The following is a 16,230-nucleotide window of genomic DNA, read 5'->3' as shown; positions in this document are numbered from 1 at the left end:
GTATTTTGTATACGTTTTCTGGGTTTGTTGAGTTCATAAGCAAACTACCTAGTTGATTTCCTGGGATTGTTTTCGACCTTAAATAGCAATATATTGTAGAAAAAGATAGAAAAATAAAAAATAAACTAACTTCATTAATGATCTGTTACTCTTCTTGAATAGTTATTCGGAATCCATATTTTCTTCTTGGATTATGAAAACTACCATATAGAGACAAATTATTGTCTAAAATAGCGAAACGGCTATAATGAGGCTGCGGCCTTTCCGGATACAATTCCATATACTGTTGACTTGCTACTCGAGAATTTCGATTGCAACTATTATAGATTTTTAACATATCTCGCATTTCTAAAGAAAAAAATACAATTTTGCTATTAACAAGAGCCAAGAATACTATTGACCCTCTCATTTGGCAATAAAACAAATATGACACGGCATGTTGTCATAGCCACCTTATAAAATACAAAGCAAAGCAAGAAAATGCATCTAGGCACAAGGTTATCTTTTTGAACACCTATAATAATAATTACGAGACAGTTTTACCTCTAACCAAAACTCTTTATTTTTATTCTCGACACGTATTTCGCTAACGATGTTAGTTAACATCTTAAGGAAAACGATGTTAATGTGAAATCTTTGCAGCCCATTTTGAAATTGGTTATGATCAAAAGCTCCGCCTCCAAAGTCTTAATATCTAATTTATTTCTTTCAGAAGACGCATTTCAATGTGGTATTGATAAAACTATATTGCATAGCTTCTCAAAAGAGGATGACTTCTATGTCTATTTTAAAATCTGAAGGGATTTTTATACATTTTTTCAAAGACAATATTTGTGATTTCTTCAAACTCATGCAACTGAAATTAAGAAACAATTATCATTAAATAGGCAAATAACCCGCATGTAGGTTTATGCTCCAGAAAAGTAGCTTATACCACATGATTTCCATTTTTCCAAATAAGCTATGATTCTTTCCAGTAAAGAATTTGCCTGTCTATCCTAAACTGTGCAATTTTATCACTATGGTCAGATCATATGTATTATATTTCTAGCTATGGCTCGATAAGACTCTTGATCGAGTTTGGTTTGTAAAGTTTTTTTTAACAATATCATTGTCTCATGAAGTTATTAATATTAATACTGTATTAGATTGTAATTTTCTAATAGCATTGTGGAACCAACATTAACTAAAAATCCTAAAAAAAAGTATAATTTTATTCAGCGAATATTTATTTAGTGTCAGAAAAAAATAAAATACTTATTAGGCACCTAAATATGCCTTAGCAAATTCATCCTGAAAGAATTGTTGCAAAATGGCTGGTGGAGACGTATAGATAAAAAATAAGATTAACTGATTCAAATTTTTTCAAAAGCCTTTTGGCAGCTGGTACCAGACTAAGCCAAAAAAATCTTTGAGTTCCTCGGTTTTTTGTGTGCTGCTAAAAAACTCATTGTAGCACTTAATTACAATGCAAGTTCAATATCGTACCTAAAGTTTTTATTCGGACTCTTACTAAATTTGTTTTAAATCTTACAACATTTCGAATTAATTTACTTATTTCATATAATTAACGTTCATCTGAATGCTATTTGGCCATTTTTAGCAGCATTATGGATTATATGACTTAGACAAACAATTGGTAAATGCTGTCATTTAATTTTTTAATTTCAGTAAAAACACTTTGGTTTTTACCAAAATGCATTGCCGGCACAATAGGCAATTGACAACGTTCGCAATTGATAACCCAGCTTCCTTTAAATTGTTATTTATGCTCTATGATATATGTTTAGATTTTTGGGACAAGGACGAGTAGAAATTTAGAAGCACTGTCTTTATTCCCTCCTGTTTTTTAAAGTACCTTACTATCAAAGGAAATGTGTTGATGTTTCCTTTATTTAGGGATTTACCGTAGTATTTTTGTCATTTTATAAATAGTTATTTATGATTTTTGTAGTCGATGGAATACGTACTTATAATAGCAAATAATTAAAACTTCAATTTTCAACAATGCATTATGAAAAATTAAAATGCCGATATTTTTATAAATAAATGTCCCAATATGCTAATTTTGATATTGAATGTTTTTGGGTCGATACATCGATACTTGATAATTTTATTTCGATATATTACATGATTTCAAAAAGGATACAATCTGCTCTCCAATAGTGTCAAAAAAATGTTCAGTAAATAGCAAATAAACAGGTGTGACGAATGAAATGTTTACATCGGAAAACCATTATTATATCACTACTCTTATGAGTGAATAATAATATAAATACAAATTAATCAAACCAGATGTATTTAGAGCAATTTTATTTTAAAAGCTTAGCAGAGCGCTTTCGGCGTATGAGCCATCATCAGTGCTAATTGTCATATTACTAAAATTATACATAACATTTAGACACACTTAAGTCTATACAGAAAACTAAACAGGACGAACTTAAATACTGTTCGTAATATCAAATGTGTTCCCACTATGGTAAACTTCTGGGCTTAACTGGCAATTAGTACTAAAGATGGCTCATACGCCGAAAGCGCTCTGCTAAGCTTTTAAAATAAAATTGCTCTGTATTTTGAATACTCTAAATACATCTGGTTTGATTATTTTGTATTGTCCTTCGAGCAACACAGCCACTTCCCTCTTCCAATAATATAAATGATTACCTTAACGTATTTTTTGTTTTACAGGAAAACCAGCGATCGCCCATCGAGACTTAAAGTCGAAAAATATCCTGGTGAAGTCCAACGGCACGTGTGCCATCGGGGATTTAGGATTGGCCGTGCGGCACGACGTCACCACCGACACCGTCGATATTCCTTTGAACAACAGGGTCGGCACTAAACGTTATATGGCACCCGAGGTAAAGTTCATTTAATTTTTAAAGGTTTACTAGATAAATGCCAAATAAAATTTTGTTCTATAGTTATAGACAATCATAATCCTAAAGATTATCCATTTCAACGTTCGATAGGTTATATCTTTCCCATATAGCTTACATTCTCTGGGTATATAGCAATTTTTAAGCGACTTGCGAATACTTTTTTATAATATGATTCCTCTCATAATATAAATATAAATATTTAATAAAAGAGAGAGGTAGAACGGAACATTCTTAAAATTCATCTATTTTCTATTATTAAATTATATTAGGATCACACCCTCTAACTATTTAAAATCTAACTTTTGTATTTTCTTTGTTACTTTCCGAAACAGTTCATCAAGACAAACAAGTGTCAGTTTAAAAAAGTTTCTAAATAGTTGTTCTAAAAAGCATCAAAGAGAGGTAAAAATAATTAGTTATGTATATTTAGTTTAATTTTATCTAACTTAAACATGGTAGTAGATTTAACTGCCGAAACGTTGCATTGGTTCAAAGTAGGTTTTAATATTAATTTAGATAAAGTTAGGTATTATATTTATTATATTTAGTATTATATTGGAAAGAAGAAACGAGCCCAGAGGTCGATAAATAAAACCTCAGCTTCTAAATATATTTTTTTAAAAATTATACCTCAAGTAAATTATTGTATTTAAGAATTATTGGATTTAAATTGAATTATACTATACTATTACTATCGTTAGAGTGAACAGTTAACATGTATCTACGTGAATAAGTCTTTTTTCTACACTAATTTAGTGAAATCATTATAACGAAACATAATAATTTACAATTATTTATCTCTTTTTTTTTAAAATAAAATATATGACGTGAGTAATTTCTGTGTAGAAATACAAGCCCTAAATCTCGTCAAGCATTAGATCTGCTAGTATTCAATATTACGGAATTAGTAGCGGTACAGAATGAAACCATCACATCTCAATCACCGATACTACGGTATTCTCATAAGCTGTTATACAAATTATTCGATTTCGTATTAGATAGAGCTTATAAATTTTGTTAATTTTATTAAAACTCTTATGAGTGTGATAAAATAATCTCAGCCGAATACAAATTGTGTTAATTAAAATATTTATATTTTATAATTGTATTTATATAGTCTTATAAGTTAGTATAAAAACAATAATATAATATTAATAAAATAATTTTGTAAATGCTTTATGGACTGGAATCAATTTTATAATCTATATATATAAAAGAGTTTGTCCTGACTGACTGACTCATCATCGCAGAGCCCAAACTACAATAGCTATACTCTATTTCAGAAGTGTATAGAGCAATAAACTGGGGAATTCCGTTCTGTTTGGCTACATTTCGTGGTAGTTCATAGGCGCAGGTACTTATAATATTTATGAATTTAATTTTCACGGATTAAATGCCTTTATTTTGAAAGAGATTAAATACTAAATAAATACTTTTAATCCTTTTGTATAGGTACCTATCTTTTAACGCTTTGTAACATGCAAAAATGGGGTCAGGTAATATATACAGACTATAAATACTTTTAAATCATATTTTAAACGTTAGTAGTCACTGCTACGCTGTAGTGTAATCACAATATTATTATCCCAATATTTAAAAAATGGAGGTATTCAGTCCAACAAAAAGATGTACTAAAAATTCTCCACTATCGCTGAGTGAAAAAGTTATTATTTTAAATGTACATGATTGCATAAAACACGATTACCCTAGTTTTACTGTGCAAGAAATTGTTGAAAAATGTTCTCGAATGAGTGGAATTGGAAAGTCCACCATTTTCAAATTGTTGCGGGAAAGAAAAGTAGCAGGTCAAGTGGAATCTTCCAAGCAAAAGCCAGGACGACCTACAAAAGTCCTTGATGAAAATGCTAAATGTATAATTCGAAGAAAAGTTCACTCTTTTTATTTTAAAAAGGAAATACCCACCCTAGACAAAATTTTAATGGAGCTTGGCCGAGATGACAGTATTCTGTTGATAAGTAGAAAACTTTTATGGAAAACTTTAAAAAATATGGATTTTGCCTGGGAAAAGCATAACCGCAAAGCACTTTTACTGGAGAGCGATGAAATTGTTTGTTGGAGACGACAATACTTGAGAAGTATCAAGCAGTACCGCAGGGAGCAAAAGAAAGTTTTTTATCTTGATGAGACGTGGATTAACGAAGGTTATATAGTCCAAAAAATGTGGCAAGACAAAAATATAACCAGTGCTCGCCAAGCTTTCATAGAAGGCCTGTCTACGGGTATTAAAGTACCTTCGGGAAAAGGAAAAAGACTTATAATCACACATATTGGAAGCGAAGAGGGATTTTTAAAAGAAGGTCTGCTAACCTTTGAGTCGACTCGCACAGGAGATTACCATGAAGATATGAACTCAGACGTTTTCGAGGACTATTTTGGTGAAATGATAAAATTTCTTCCGGCTAATTCGGTGGTGGTTATGGATAACGCAAGCTATCATTCACGGCGAATAGAGAAGACGCCAACTTCAAGTTGGAGAAAGCAAGAAATTATCGATTGGCTGACTGCAAAAAGTATTGCGTTTGAAGCAAATTTGATAAAAAAAGAACTGCTGGCAATAGCAAACTTACACAAAACTCGTTTCATGAAATACGCCGTGGAAGATATAGCCGAAAAATATAATATAACTGTACTGCGCTTACCGCCATATCATTGCGAACTAAATCCTATAGAACTGATATGGGCGCAGGTAAAAGGATTTGTAGCAAGACAAAACACGACTTTTAAAATGAAAGATGTTAAGCTACTGTTTGATCAAGCCATTACGGAAGCGACACCAGAGAATTGGCGAAAAGCAGTCCAGCATGTAATTAAGCAAGAGGACAAAATGTGGGATCTTGACAACCTCATCGATCAGACAGTCGATCCTTTAATTATAATGTCAAGAGGTGATGACAGTTCGTCAGATGACGAAGAAGACTACAATCTATTATAATTTAAAATTGTTATACACTGTTCAAAAAGTGCCAGATCCAAAAGTGACATTTTCAACTGTTTTACTCTACATATTATGTTCAATAAATTTGTGAAAAAATATATTATTCCATTTAAACAAAAGTAACTTTCTAAAATAAAATAGCATTTAAGTACATTAATTATAAGGTAAAAAACAAGTCCCAGTTGCACGCCTTTGGCGAACCGTTTTCAATGTTTATCAGTGGGTAACAATGGGCAAAACTCATAAATTGACCCAAAACCGGGTGGCACTACCTGCAATCAACGAAAAAAAAGAATTTTACATTGAAACTAATACCCAACTAAGGTAGTGGCATAAAATATTGGTGGATCACCAGGTACCACTTTTGCATACCTAATGAGGTTTTATTGCTCTACACACTTCTGAAATAGAGTATAGAAACGTGAAATTTTGCCAACGGGTTCCTTTCATAATGTAGGCACCGGATAAGAACGGATTTTTCGAAATTCCACCGATAAGGGGTAAAAAATAGGAAAATTGTTACCCGTGACGTCGAGAACTAAGGGGGCGTGGCTTCGGAGTTTGAACGGAGACTGCCCGCACCAATAAGTCGCAGGCATCAACTTAAGAAAAAAAAATTAACTGAGGCCCGGATACGAACGAACTTTTTAAAATTCCACCGATAAGGGGTGTTAGCGATATGATAAATATCGCATAGCGGCATAAAACTGATTAATAAATACGATTGAAAAAGTGCCTCTGTATTATTTATATTATGGTAGACATAACAACAAGGCGGGTCCATGCGAGACTGATACCCGAGAGGTGACTCGACTCAGTCTTACCGCTCGCTCTGCATCTAATGAATCATTTTTAAGATTATTTGTGTTTTGGTTTTATAATAATTATATTATATTATTTGCGCCCCTTGACCTCAAGAAAAACTGTACTATCAATGAGGCGAGACTTCGGATCTTATTTTTGTGTATTGTGGGTTGCATGTACAATCATTGAGCCGTGGCTTCGGATTTTATTTTTGTGTATTGTAGGTTGCATTTACTATTATTGGACGTCTTCTTCGACTTTTCTTTTATTTTCACGCGAGCAACGCCGCGGGCATTCAGCTAGTCTTATATAAAACTATTATACGAGTTTAATGAAATAAAAATATTTTATTAGCGTGGGTCCTTTTTGAGTTTATACACGATTTATAAATGCTTATAAGAGCAAGTTTAACGACATTAAAGTTTTTTGTTGATGTTATGCTAGATGATAATTGTAAGCACATTTGTGCTGCTTGAGATACTATAGTTTCCGAAAGAACCACACATTTCCCACTATTTTTAAGCGGAAAAGTTCAAATTTGGAGTCATAATCAAAATTTTAAATTTCCCGCTACTATGACGTTACAAACTCATTTTCCTTTTCGGTTAGTATTACTCGTCGACTTTCAGAGGATGCAACAGTCAATCGACGGTTCAGTGTTCTATTGGCTCTTAGGGGAATTTTCTATCTAAGAAGAATGAATTTATGGAGTTTGTACCAGATAATTATAATTACTACCACAGCCGACTTTACTCAAGCCGCGAAATAACAGTTGGCAACGTCTCACCACATGGGCGATTCGGATCCGTTTATGCTTTGAAAGCGCGGCTCTGCCGAGCCGTAGCCGATCGAGAGTTCTAGCCGTGACACTGGTTTCGTGGCGTCAAAATTGAAGCCGAGATTTGGTCGCGCACGCCGTACAGTGGAACGACTAAGTGGAGATACCGCGGGACCTAATATTTTACATTTTACAAGATAATATTTTTTTTTATTATTACGTATTTTTAGGTATATGATAAATGTTTTAAATATTTTTTATTATTTATTTTATTGGAAAAATATACATAAACGGTGTTTCAAATTCGTCTACCCTCAAAATACGAAAATGGATAATTTACCCCAAAGTTGCATATTATTCACTTGTAAAAGAATATGCCATATAAAAAAATATATATATTTTATATGGTTTTGAAGATTATCGAAAAAAAAACAAATTTTCAAAAACTTAATCTTGACACTTTTGTGGGTTATCTTGGTTGCTATGGGAAAGTTTTTGCTGTATTACTTTTTCGTAAAAATGTTAATGCCGAAAACAAAATTAGGTAGGTACCTACGCCAAATTTTTGTTGCTTATTTAAAAAATCGAAAATTTGAATGATTCCGAAGATAATCAAAAAAACCAAAAAAAAAAAAATTTAAATCCATTTTAATTTTTTCTGAGCTTAAACAGGAACGCAGCAAGAGGAAGGCATTATTCTAAATAAAATTAAGATTGTCAAATGTAAGTTAAAAATAAAATTGTTAATTTACCCACCTAATTTAAATACCAAATTTTTATTCTTTTTAAAACTCAAAGCGAGTATCAAAATAGGCCGTTAGTTTCAAATTTTAAATGCGTAATCTTACTATAAACTACAATAATAACTGCAGTAAAATATTATTTCGAATCAACGCAAAATATGTGCCCCAGCGCGGAATTTTTGCCATCGCGATGCGGTCGTCGCCTCGCATGATTTCGGCTTCTGTTGTGAGGTATCGATGGAAGCGGGGATAAGTGTCCAGGCTAGAACTATCGATCGGCTACGGCCGAGCACAGAGCTACAAATGAGCATATTTTATTTATGCGATTGCTTTATTGTTTCAAATATGTATAGGCGCCGTTAATAATTATATAAATGTATTAATTATACTTTTTCCCCTAAAGTCTAGTCTTTTAGTTATATAAATTTCATCAATTAATAAATTAACAACTTTCTCAGTCGGTGCTAAAGAAGTGGATCCAATGTTTAAATAATTAGTGGTGTCGTTAGTTTGGTCTATTAAAAGTATTACTTAATTACAAATGTCACTATCTTTTTCATCCTCTAAATTGTGTGAATCAGAACTTTTCAATAAATTTAACGCCTGTTTTAAGAAGTCTTAATTTTGGTTATTGAAGTCATGAACCTTCTCTAGAGATGAAGAGTATGGTTTATTAAGCTCACAATAATCAGAAGACTTATACCTAGTTAATAGATTTTCGAGTTAATACCACCTACTTAATTTCAATTCGAAAGGTAAAATCCATTTCAGGTCATTTTGGGACAACTCGTTGTTTTTTAAAAAGACTTTAACATATAGGTCTAGCTATTGATATTTGATTAATAATATTTATACAAGCATCATTCAAGTTTAAAGTATAGAAATATAGTTTTGTATCCCCCAACTATTTTTACATTCCACAGGTCAGATATTAGAATTTTTTCGGAATAATTACTCATAAGATCTTGAAAATTTGTTATGACATCAAGTTGCTCAAAGGCTTCATTGGCAAGTTCATTACGTTTTTCTTGTTCACTATTTCTTTCGTCTGGACTTTTTCTAGGAAGAGGCACTGTTTTTGTTAAATATGTAGATAAATTAATAAAAGTTTGAGGCACTGCTGAGCAAACTAATCTTGCTTTAACTCTAATCTTAGTGAGGTAAAAGATCTTCACAGATAATATCATTCAGGTCATAATGCTTGGCACAAACCACAGAATATGGAGTAGGAGCCCAATTATCTCTAGGTAGGGGTTTTAGCCATTTAATTTTAAGTTGTTCATCTTTGGGAAAGCCAAAGACAGAAATACTTGCCTCCCCTGCTCTTAAACTAATTTTGTAATTAGATTTACATCCGGGAACACAGCAGGGAGTTGGCATGCTTCAAAAAGCAAAAACATTCTTCAATGAATTAGTATATATAAATAAAGCTAAGAGATTTACCTATACTTACTAATACTATGGGTATTCCTTACCAGATTTCCTCGAAATATGTTAAATAAACCCTACATCTTTTGATGTGAATAAAGCATTAACCTTGGCTCTTAGGCATAAGTTTTTAGTTTTAGTGGACACAAGATATTCACAAAAAATCCCAAATCACACAGATAACAGCACAACACAAAAATCCTAAAAATGATATGTAAAATAACCTTGAAAATCGATAAATAGCACAATGACCCACTTAAGAAGTTGGCCGGCTCCACTGGTTTCTGTTTGTTGGGCTAACTATATATGCTGTATATCCCGAGGGACCCTTAAGTCATAGGTTACACTGACTCATGTATGAAATATTCGAATTTAACCGTTAATCTAAACCTTTCACCTGCTGATTCGTAAACGCAAAGATAGAGTAACTTAGTAAATAAAGTAACTTACCCTGGATATTTTGGGGATGGGTGCATTAGGTCATGTACCGAAAAATACGCCCGTAAAACAGTGTCGACACTTCGATCAATCCGGTTTTCGGTCAATGCCAGAATTGCTGGTACTCAATTCACAGCTTAGCACGACCTTCTCCTTTTCTCCCACTCTTTGCGCATTTGTATTTAATATAAGGAAATATATGTATAGTTCAGGAATATACAAAAAGTGGGAAAAGGAAAAGATGTAAGGCAAATTATGTAAAGTTAAATAAGTTATTAGCAAAACGCGTATTTTTGAATGCATAATTATTAAATACAAGTAAAGATTTAATTTAAATTTAAAGTATTACTAAGTATTGACTTAAGAGAAAATTAAAGTTAATAATTATAATTACTACAAGCATGTGATGACGAAACAAAGGTATTTATCTTTATAACCATTTATCACTGTTTTTATAGTATATAACACACCGACACTGGCTGGGAGTTGTTACTAAGACTTAGTAAGTTCTTAATAATAACTACATTCAGTTTCCTCTCCGAAATTTCACTTAAAAACTCAAATTTAAAAGAGGAATTTAATCGATCCCCATTAAGTCCCATGAGAACTGAATTGAAAACGGATCTGAAAACCATGTTGCCGAGATGTTATCATTTCGCGGCTTGAGTAAAGTCGGCTGTGGCATGACGCTCGCCTCCTTTTCACATAAACCTGACGGAAACCAATCCTTTGTTAACAAATAAATAAATTACCCTTTTTTTAAAACTAACGCAAGCAATAAAATAACTAATTTCAAGGTCCTGGACGAGACAATGAACATCGATCAATTCGACTCGTTCAAACGGGCGGACGTGTACGCCCTGGGTCTGATCTTTTGGGAGATCGCGCGACGTTGCAACGTGGGCGGCGGCATTTACGACGACTACCAGTTGCCGTTCTACGACGCGGTGCCCTCGGATCCGACCATCGAGGAGATGAGGCGGGTGGTCTGTTTCGAGCGACAACGACCGAACATCCCGAACCGGTGGCAGTCGTGCGAGGCCCTCCACGTCATCTCGAAACTGATGAAGGAGTGCTGGTATCATAATGCGACCGCGCGACTCACCGCGCTACGGATCAAGAAGACGCTGTCCAATTACAAGGTCGCCGAGGAGCTCAAGATGTAGTAGGCGAAAATGGATTTCGGTGAGTTTCTTTTGATGGTATAGAATCGATGGTAAGGAGTAAAATTTAGCAGCTTTATTGGACTGTACCGGGAACGAGGTGTTTGTACTGAATACAGATGGGGAGTGTGTATTTATTACAAACAGGTGTCCCAGATAAAATGATATGGTCAAGTGGTACAAAAATGAGACACACAAAATTCCAAAAAAATGAAAGGTTCAAATAAAATGTACTAATAATTTAATTCCCATATATTTTTATTATACCTGATAGAAGCAGTTGTAAGGATCTCACGACTACAATTTAATTAAAATTAATTTTGTAATAAAACTTTTAAACACGTTACCGAGACTTTTATCCTGAGTTCGAGAGTTCGTAGGTCGGTTCGGCGAGAGTCATTGCGCCCTACGGTCATATTCACCCTGGAATGCTAATATACAGGATGGCCAACTAAGACTGCGAGCTACTGTATCTCGGAGCGTACTCATCGCAGAGGCTTGCGGTAAAAAATATTATTACTAAAACAGCGAAGAAAAAAACCTGGAAAATATATAAATATATTGGTGGTGCGTCGTTGAGCCGAACATAGGAAAACCCATGTAAATTTTAAGGAGGTCAATTATTGGCTTCCCTGTGCATTTTATAGAAAAAATGTAAGAAAACTTTTTGAAGAGACCAATCTGGCAAACCCTTGTTCAAAGTTTCAAAAAATTTTGTAAGCGAATCTTGAATTGTTCAATTAAATGTAATTGCAAAATTAGCAAATTTTCGATTCAGGTAAAACCAAACGGGCACCAGTAAATTGAATATTGTCACTGACGTGAGGAAAAGTGTCAATAAATCAGTGACCGTCGATATTTGAAAACAAGTATGAATTATTCAATCGACGAAAAAATAGCCATAATTAAGTGGCATTATGCGGGAAACAGTTTTAGAGCAGTATCTTAAATGTTTTCAGTTTTTTTTCTTTACCAAGCCCATTCCGTCCATTTCAACTATTAAACGTATTGTCAATAAGTTCGAGTCTAAACGTACCGTAATAAATAATTGTAAATGTTCAATTCAGGATATCGAAAATAGAGCCGAAGAAAGAGAGAACAGAGATCCTAATATTCTACTGAGTATGGAAGAAAACAAGATGGTTAGTACGAGGTTCTTGGGCAAGAGGTAAATAAACATCATACAACGGTATTGCGCACTTTAAAAAAACACAAATTCGAAAACATCAAGAGCTGCAGCATGGAGATGAAGAGCGAAGAATGGCATTTTGTTTTGAAATGATGGAAAGAGCAAATAATGATAGGAATTTTTTTAAAAATATTTGTTTTACCGATGAATGTACATTTACCCTCAACAATAAACCAAATGTTCAGAATTGCCGGTATTGGAGCCAAGAAAATGAACAACGCTTTGTTCATACTAGGATACAATATACCCAAAAAACAAATGTATTCGTGGGAATTATCAGACACTATATCATTGGACCCTTAAACAGCTGAAACCTATTTGGACTTATTTCAAAATCAAATTGGACCCGCCCTGGAAGAAGTTGTTCAGGAAGATCAAATGATCTGGTACCAAATAGATGGTTGCCCGGCCCATAATGCCCGTATTTGATTAGAGAGTGCTTGGAAAATGCTTTTAACGGCAATATTATTGGTCCACGGTACCGGATACTTTGGCCAGCCAGGTCACCTGATCTTTCACCGAATGACTTCTTTTTGTGTGGTCATTTAAAGAGTGTCATTTATAAAAGTGTAAAATTTGAGAATCTAAACCAGTTACAAAACGCTATTTCGTTAGAATGTAATAAAATTTCCCAATATCAACTTAGTAACGTTAGAAATTAATTTTATGATCGGTTAGGATATTGTTTAGCTGTTAATGGGGGGTTGTTTGAACATTTGATTAATGGATGTTTTTATGTAATTCTCTATTATTTTTTAAAAAAAGTGATTGTATTTTATTTTATTTTTCCACTCTTAGTAAAATATTAAAAGTTCTGTTCTCTCTTTTTTCGGATCTATTTTAGATCTTCTGAGCCGAAAATTTGGTAATTTTGCAATTACATTTAATTGAATAATTTAAGGTTCGCTTATTAAAATTTTTTGAAACTTTGCATGAGGGTTTGCCAGATTGGTCTCTTCAAAAACTTATCTTACATATTTTCTGTAAAATGTATAGGGAAGCCAATAATCCACCCCCTTAAAATTTACATGGGATTTCCTATATTCCGCGCGGCGACGCACCACCCGGTATATAAAAAAAATCATACCAATGCATTTAATTTTTTTGAGAAAATTTACTATTTCTGTCCAATTGGATGGCGCCCACAATTTAAAACGTAAGCATCTCTGAATAATTCCGGTCAACCCACACCCAAATTAATGTTCTCCAGACTGATAAGCTGCCGTTAGCATAATATGTGCCACTCTATTAAAGACTTTCAAAGCATCAGTCAATCTTTTTTAAAAGCAAAAATCTAATAAAAAGTGGTTACAAGTGTCACAGTCATCTTTACTCTAGCCGCGAACATCGCAAGGCAACACCGCGAACCGCTTATGCTTCCGGATCGATTTAATAGCCGTATTTAACGGGACAATTTAACTTGATTTTTTTCGAATAATAATTCTACATATGGTAAATAAATGGTGGATACAAAGTGTTAAATTGTAAATTAACATGCAAAGCCTGAATTATTACATATTATACAGTGTGGTACATAATAAATGTGAAACAATGATTGTTTTAAATTGAAAGTTAAGTATTACAGAATATTACTTATTTACATTACTTATTACTTACAGAAATAAGTATGAGATTGGGTGATTTTGAACACAAAATAGCCAGTATACAGGGCAGATCAAAGCATATTATCAGTTTTCTTAAAGTAAATATAGGTAGATATGGTTGCCTCCATCTATAATCCGTTTTGGTCACCTGTCAAAAAGCCAGCTTTTGACTAGTCAAAGAATGGAAATAGCAGGTGGATGGCAACCAGTTTTTTGACAGGAGACCAAAACAAATAATTATCGATAAAGGCAACATTATATTACATATTTTTTTATAGGTAGATATGTTTGATATCGGTTTGATACCTCTATAAAATTCAGTAGTTTTCACCTGAATTTTCAACATCAAAAAAATTAAAAAGAAGAAGAAAAATGGAAGGTCCCACCCTCACATACCCACCCAGAAACCCTGAAGGGGTATCCAGGTGCCTTCAAAAATAATGGCTTCAAATGGAGCTTTAATTATAATTTTAAACTTTGATTTTGAACCTGTTCAACGTTTTCATTTTTATTTTTAAATTTAAAGCTCCAATAATAAAAAAATGTACTTTGAAGAATTTAAAATATAGTAATAAAATTAAAAAATATATAATTATTATGTATAAAAGAAAATTTTCTTCTTCTTTCCAATATTTTTTGCGACATTTTTAGTCAATGGTATTATCAAATATGGGTCTAAACCTTTATTATCGAGGGGTAATACAAAACAGTGTCTACATACTTGGTGAATAGCTCGGTGAATAGTACTAATACAAGGTGTAAAAATAAAATAAAAAAAAAGACAAACTATTTACAGGTATGCTTATTTTTTTTCGACAGAAACTTACTTAATAGTGATGAAATGATGTTATGTAATGATCTATTTTTTAAAAGTATCTAATTTTCTTTTTTTGTTTTTATTTTTTGTCTTTTCTGCGTTTTTTTCTGCAGCAAATTCGTTATTTTTCTTTTTAACATACTTAATCGTTTAGTAAGATATTAGAAAATATAGAGCATGCCATTATCAAAAGGGTTCTATATTCCCTACCGCAAACACATTGGATAAAAAAATCTTTAAAGATTTCATTATGTTCAATGCTTTTTAAAGTCAAATCAATTAATATAGATTTTTGATTATCCATCCGAAGAAAATCATTTCCATTAGAAACATTATTAATGATTTTTTTGAAAAATAGCACACATGAAATAAAATTCCTTTATTGATTTCTGTTGGAATACTCAAACCTCCACGCTGCAGATAGTTAAAATAGTCATTATCCGTTAAATTACCCTTACTTTCAACCATCAGTGAGATATTGCATATATTACAAATATTGCATATGACTTTTTGAGAAATCTTATGTGCAGCATACCCTGCAATATACATCTCAGCTGATTCATCAATCTCATACTCAATTAAATACTTATTATCAACAAGTAGGGGTAAAAATTTGTCACAATCAGTATTTTTGGGGGCTCATTTGGGTTCAGTCAAAATCAGAATCTTTAATAGAACTGTCAACTTTGTTCTTAATATCTAAAAGGGAAAACTGACTTCCAGAAACTTTCCTAAATATGTGTTTAAGCCTATTTTTTTTTCAGCATTAACAATGTCATCAAAACTAATGTTGTAATAGAAAATAAGAAATAGAAAAATTGTCAAAAGAATAATCAATTATTTCAAGAAACACTGTATTCAAGAAATACTATGACGGATGGCAGAATGGGTATCAATTGTAAGATGGCCATTGTTATTTTCAATTTTTTTCTATGAATCTAGCCAGGAAATCATTTTCTTTAAAAACAGAACTGACTCATTCATTTGTTCCTGTAATCGGCTTACAATATTTATTTCTTTTAATGGTGGCTTTTGACACACTAGTGTTATTTACTATGTCCCACCAGTGCCTAATAATTTCTTAAAAGTCTGCAGTGTCTTTAAAACCAAACTGTATTAAAGCTGAAATAGTTGAACTATTGCACGTATTATCTGCAAGGTAAAATTTTTGGACTTCTATAACATTGGGAAAGACAGTTGCGACGCATAACTGGCATTGGTCCTTTTTAGGTATAAAAAAGGAAATGTTGTATTCTTCACTAAATATTTTGTAACACATAACATAATTTGATGCTATTTTTCCCGCTTCCTCGCGTTTTTTCTTATAATCACGATGTAAATCAGCGACTGTTAAGCCACCCTCGATAAATTCTTTATTAGTATTGGATCGGCAATAATGGCTAGGTATTCTAGGAACTGATTTAATAT

General features: G+C 32.7%; 1 protein-coding gene across 5 annotated transcripts in view; it reads left to right on the top strand.

Moving 5' to 3' along the window:
• The window catches only part of LOC126739674 (TGF-beta receptor type-1), a 51,412-nt gene that overhangs the window by 31,161 nt on the left and 4,021 nt on the right, over positions 1-16,230 (top strand). For 3 of the 5 annotated variants that reach the window (XM_050445454.1, XM_050445457.1, XM_050445459.1), the window contains exons 7-8: positions 2,689-2,861; positions 10,827-11,214. In XM_050445454.1, coding sequence (XP_050301411.1) covers positions 2,689-2,861; positions 10,827-11,195 — 542 coding nt within the window. In that variant the 3' untranslated portion in view covers positions 11,196-11,214. Of the gene's footprint in view, positions 1-2,688; positions 2,862-10,826; positions 11,215-11,266; positions 11,286-11,572; positions 11,755-16,230 lie in introns of those variants that run through there. The other 2 variants (XM_050445455.1, XM_050445456.1) reach the window with 2 other exon arrangements.

The sequence above is a fragment of the Anthonomus grandis genome, chromosome 8, assembly GCF_022605725.1.
Source record: "Anthonomus grandis grandis chromosome 8, icAntGran1.3, whole genome shotgun sequence".
NCBI classification, from domain to species: Eukaryota; Metazoa; Arthropoda; class Insecta; order Coleoptera; family Curculionidae; genus Anthonomus; species Anthonomus grandis.
This window is presented reverse-complemented; position numbering and strand designations above follow the sequence as displayed.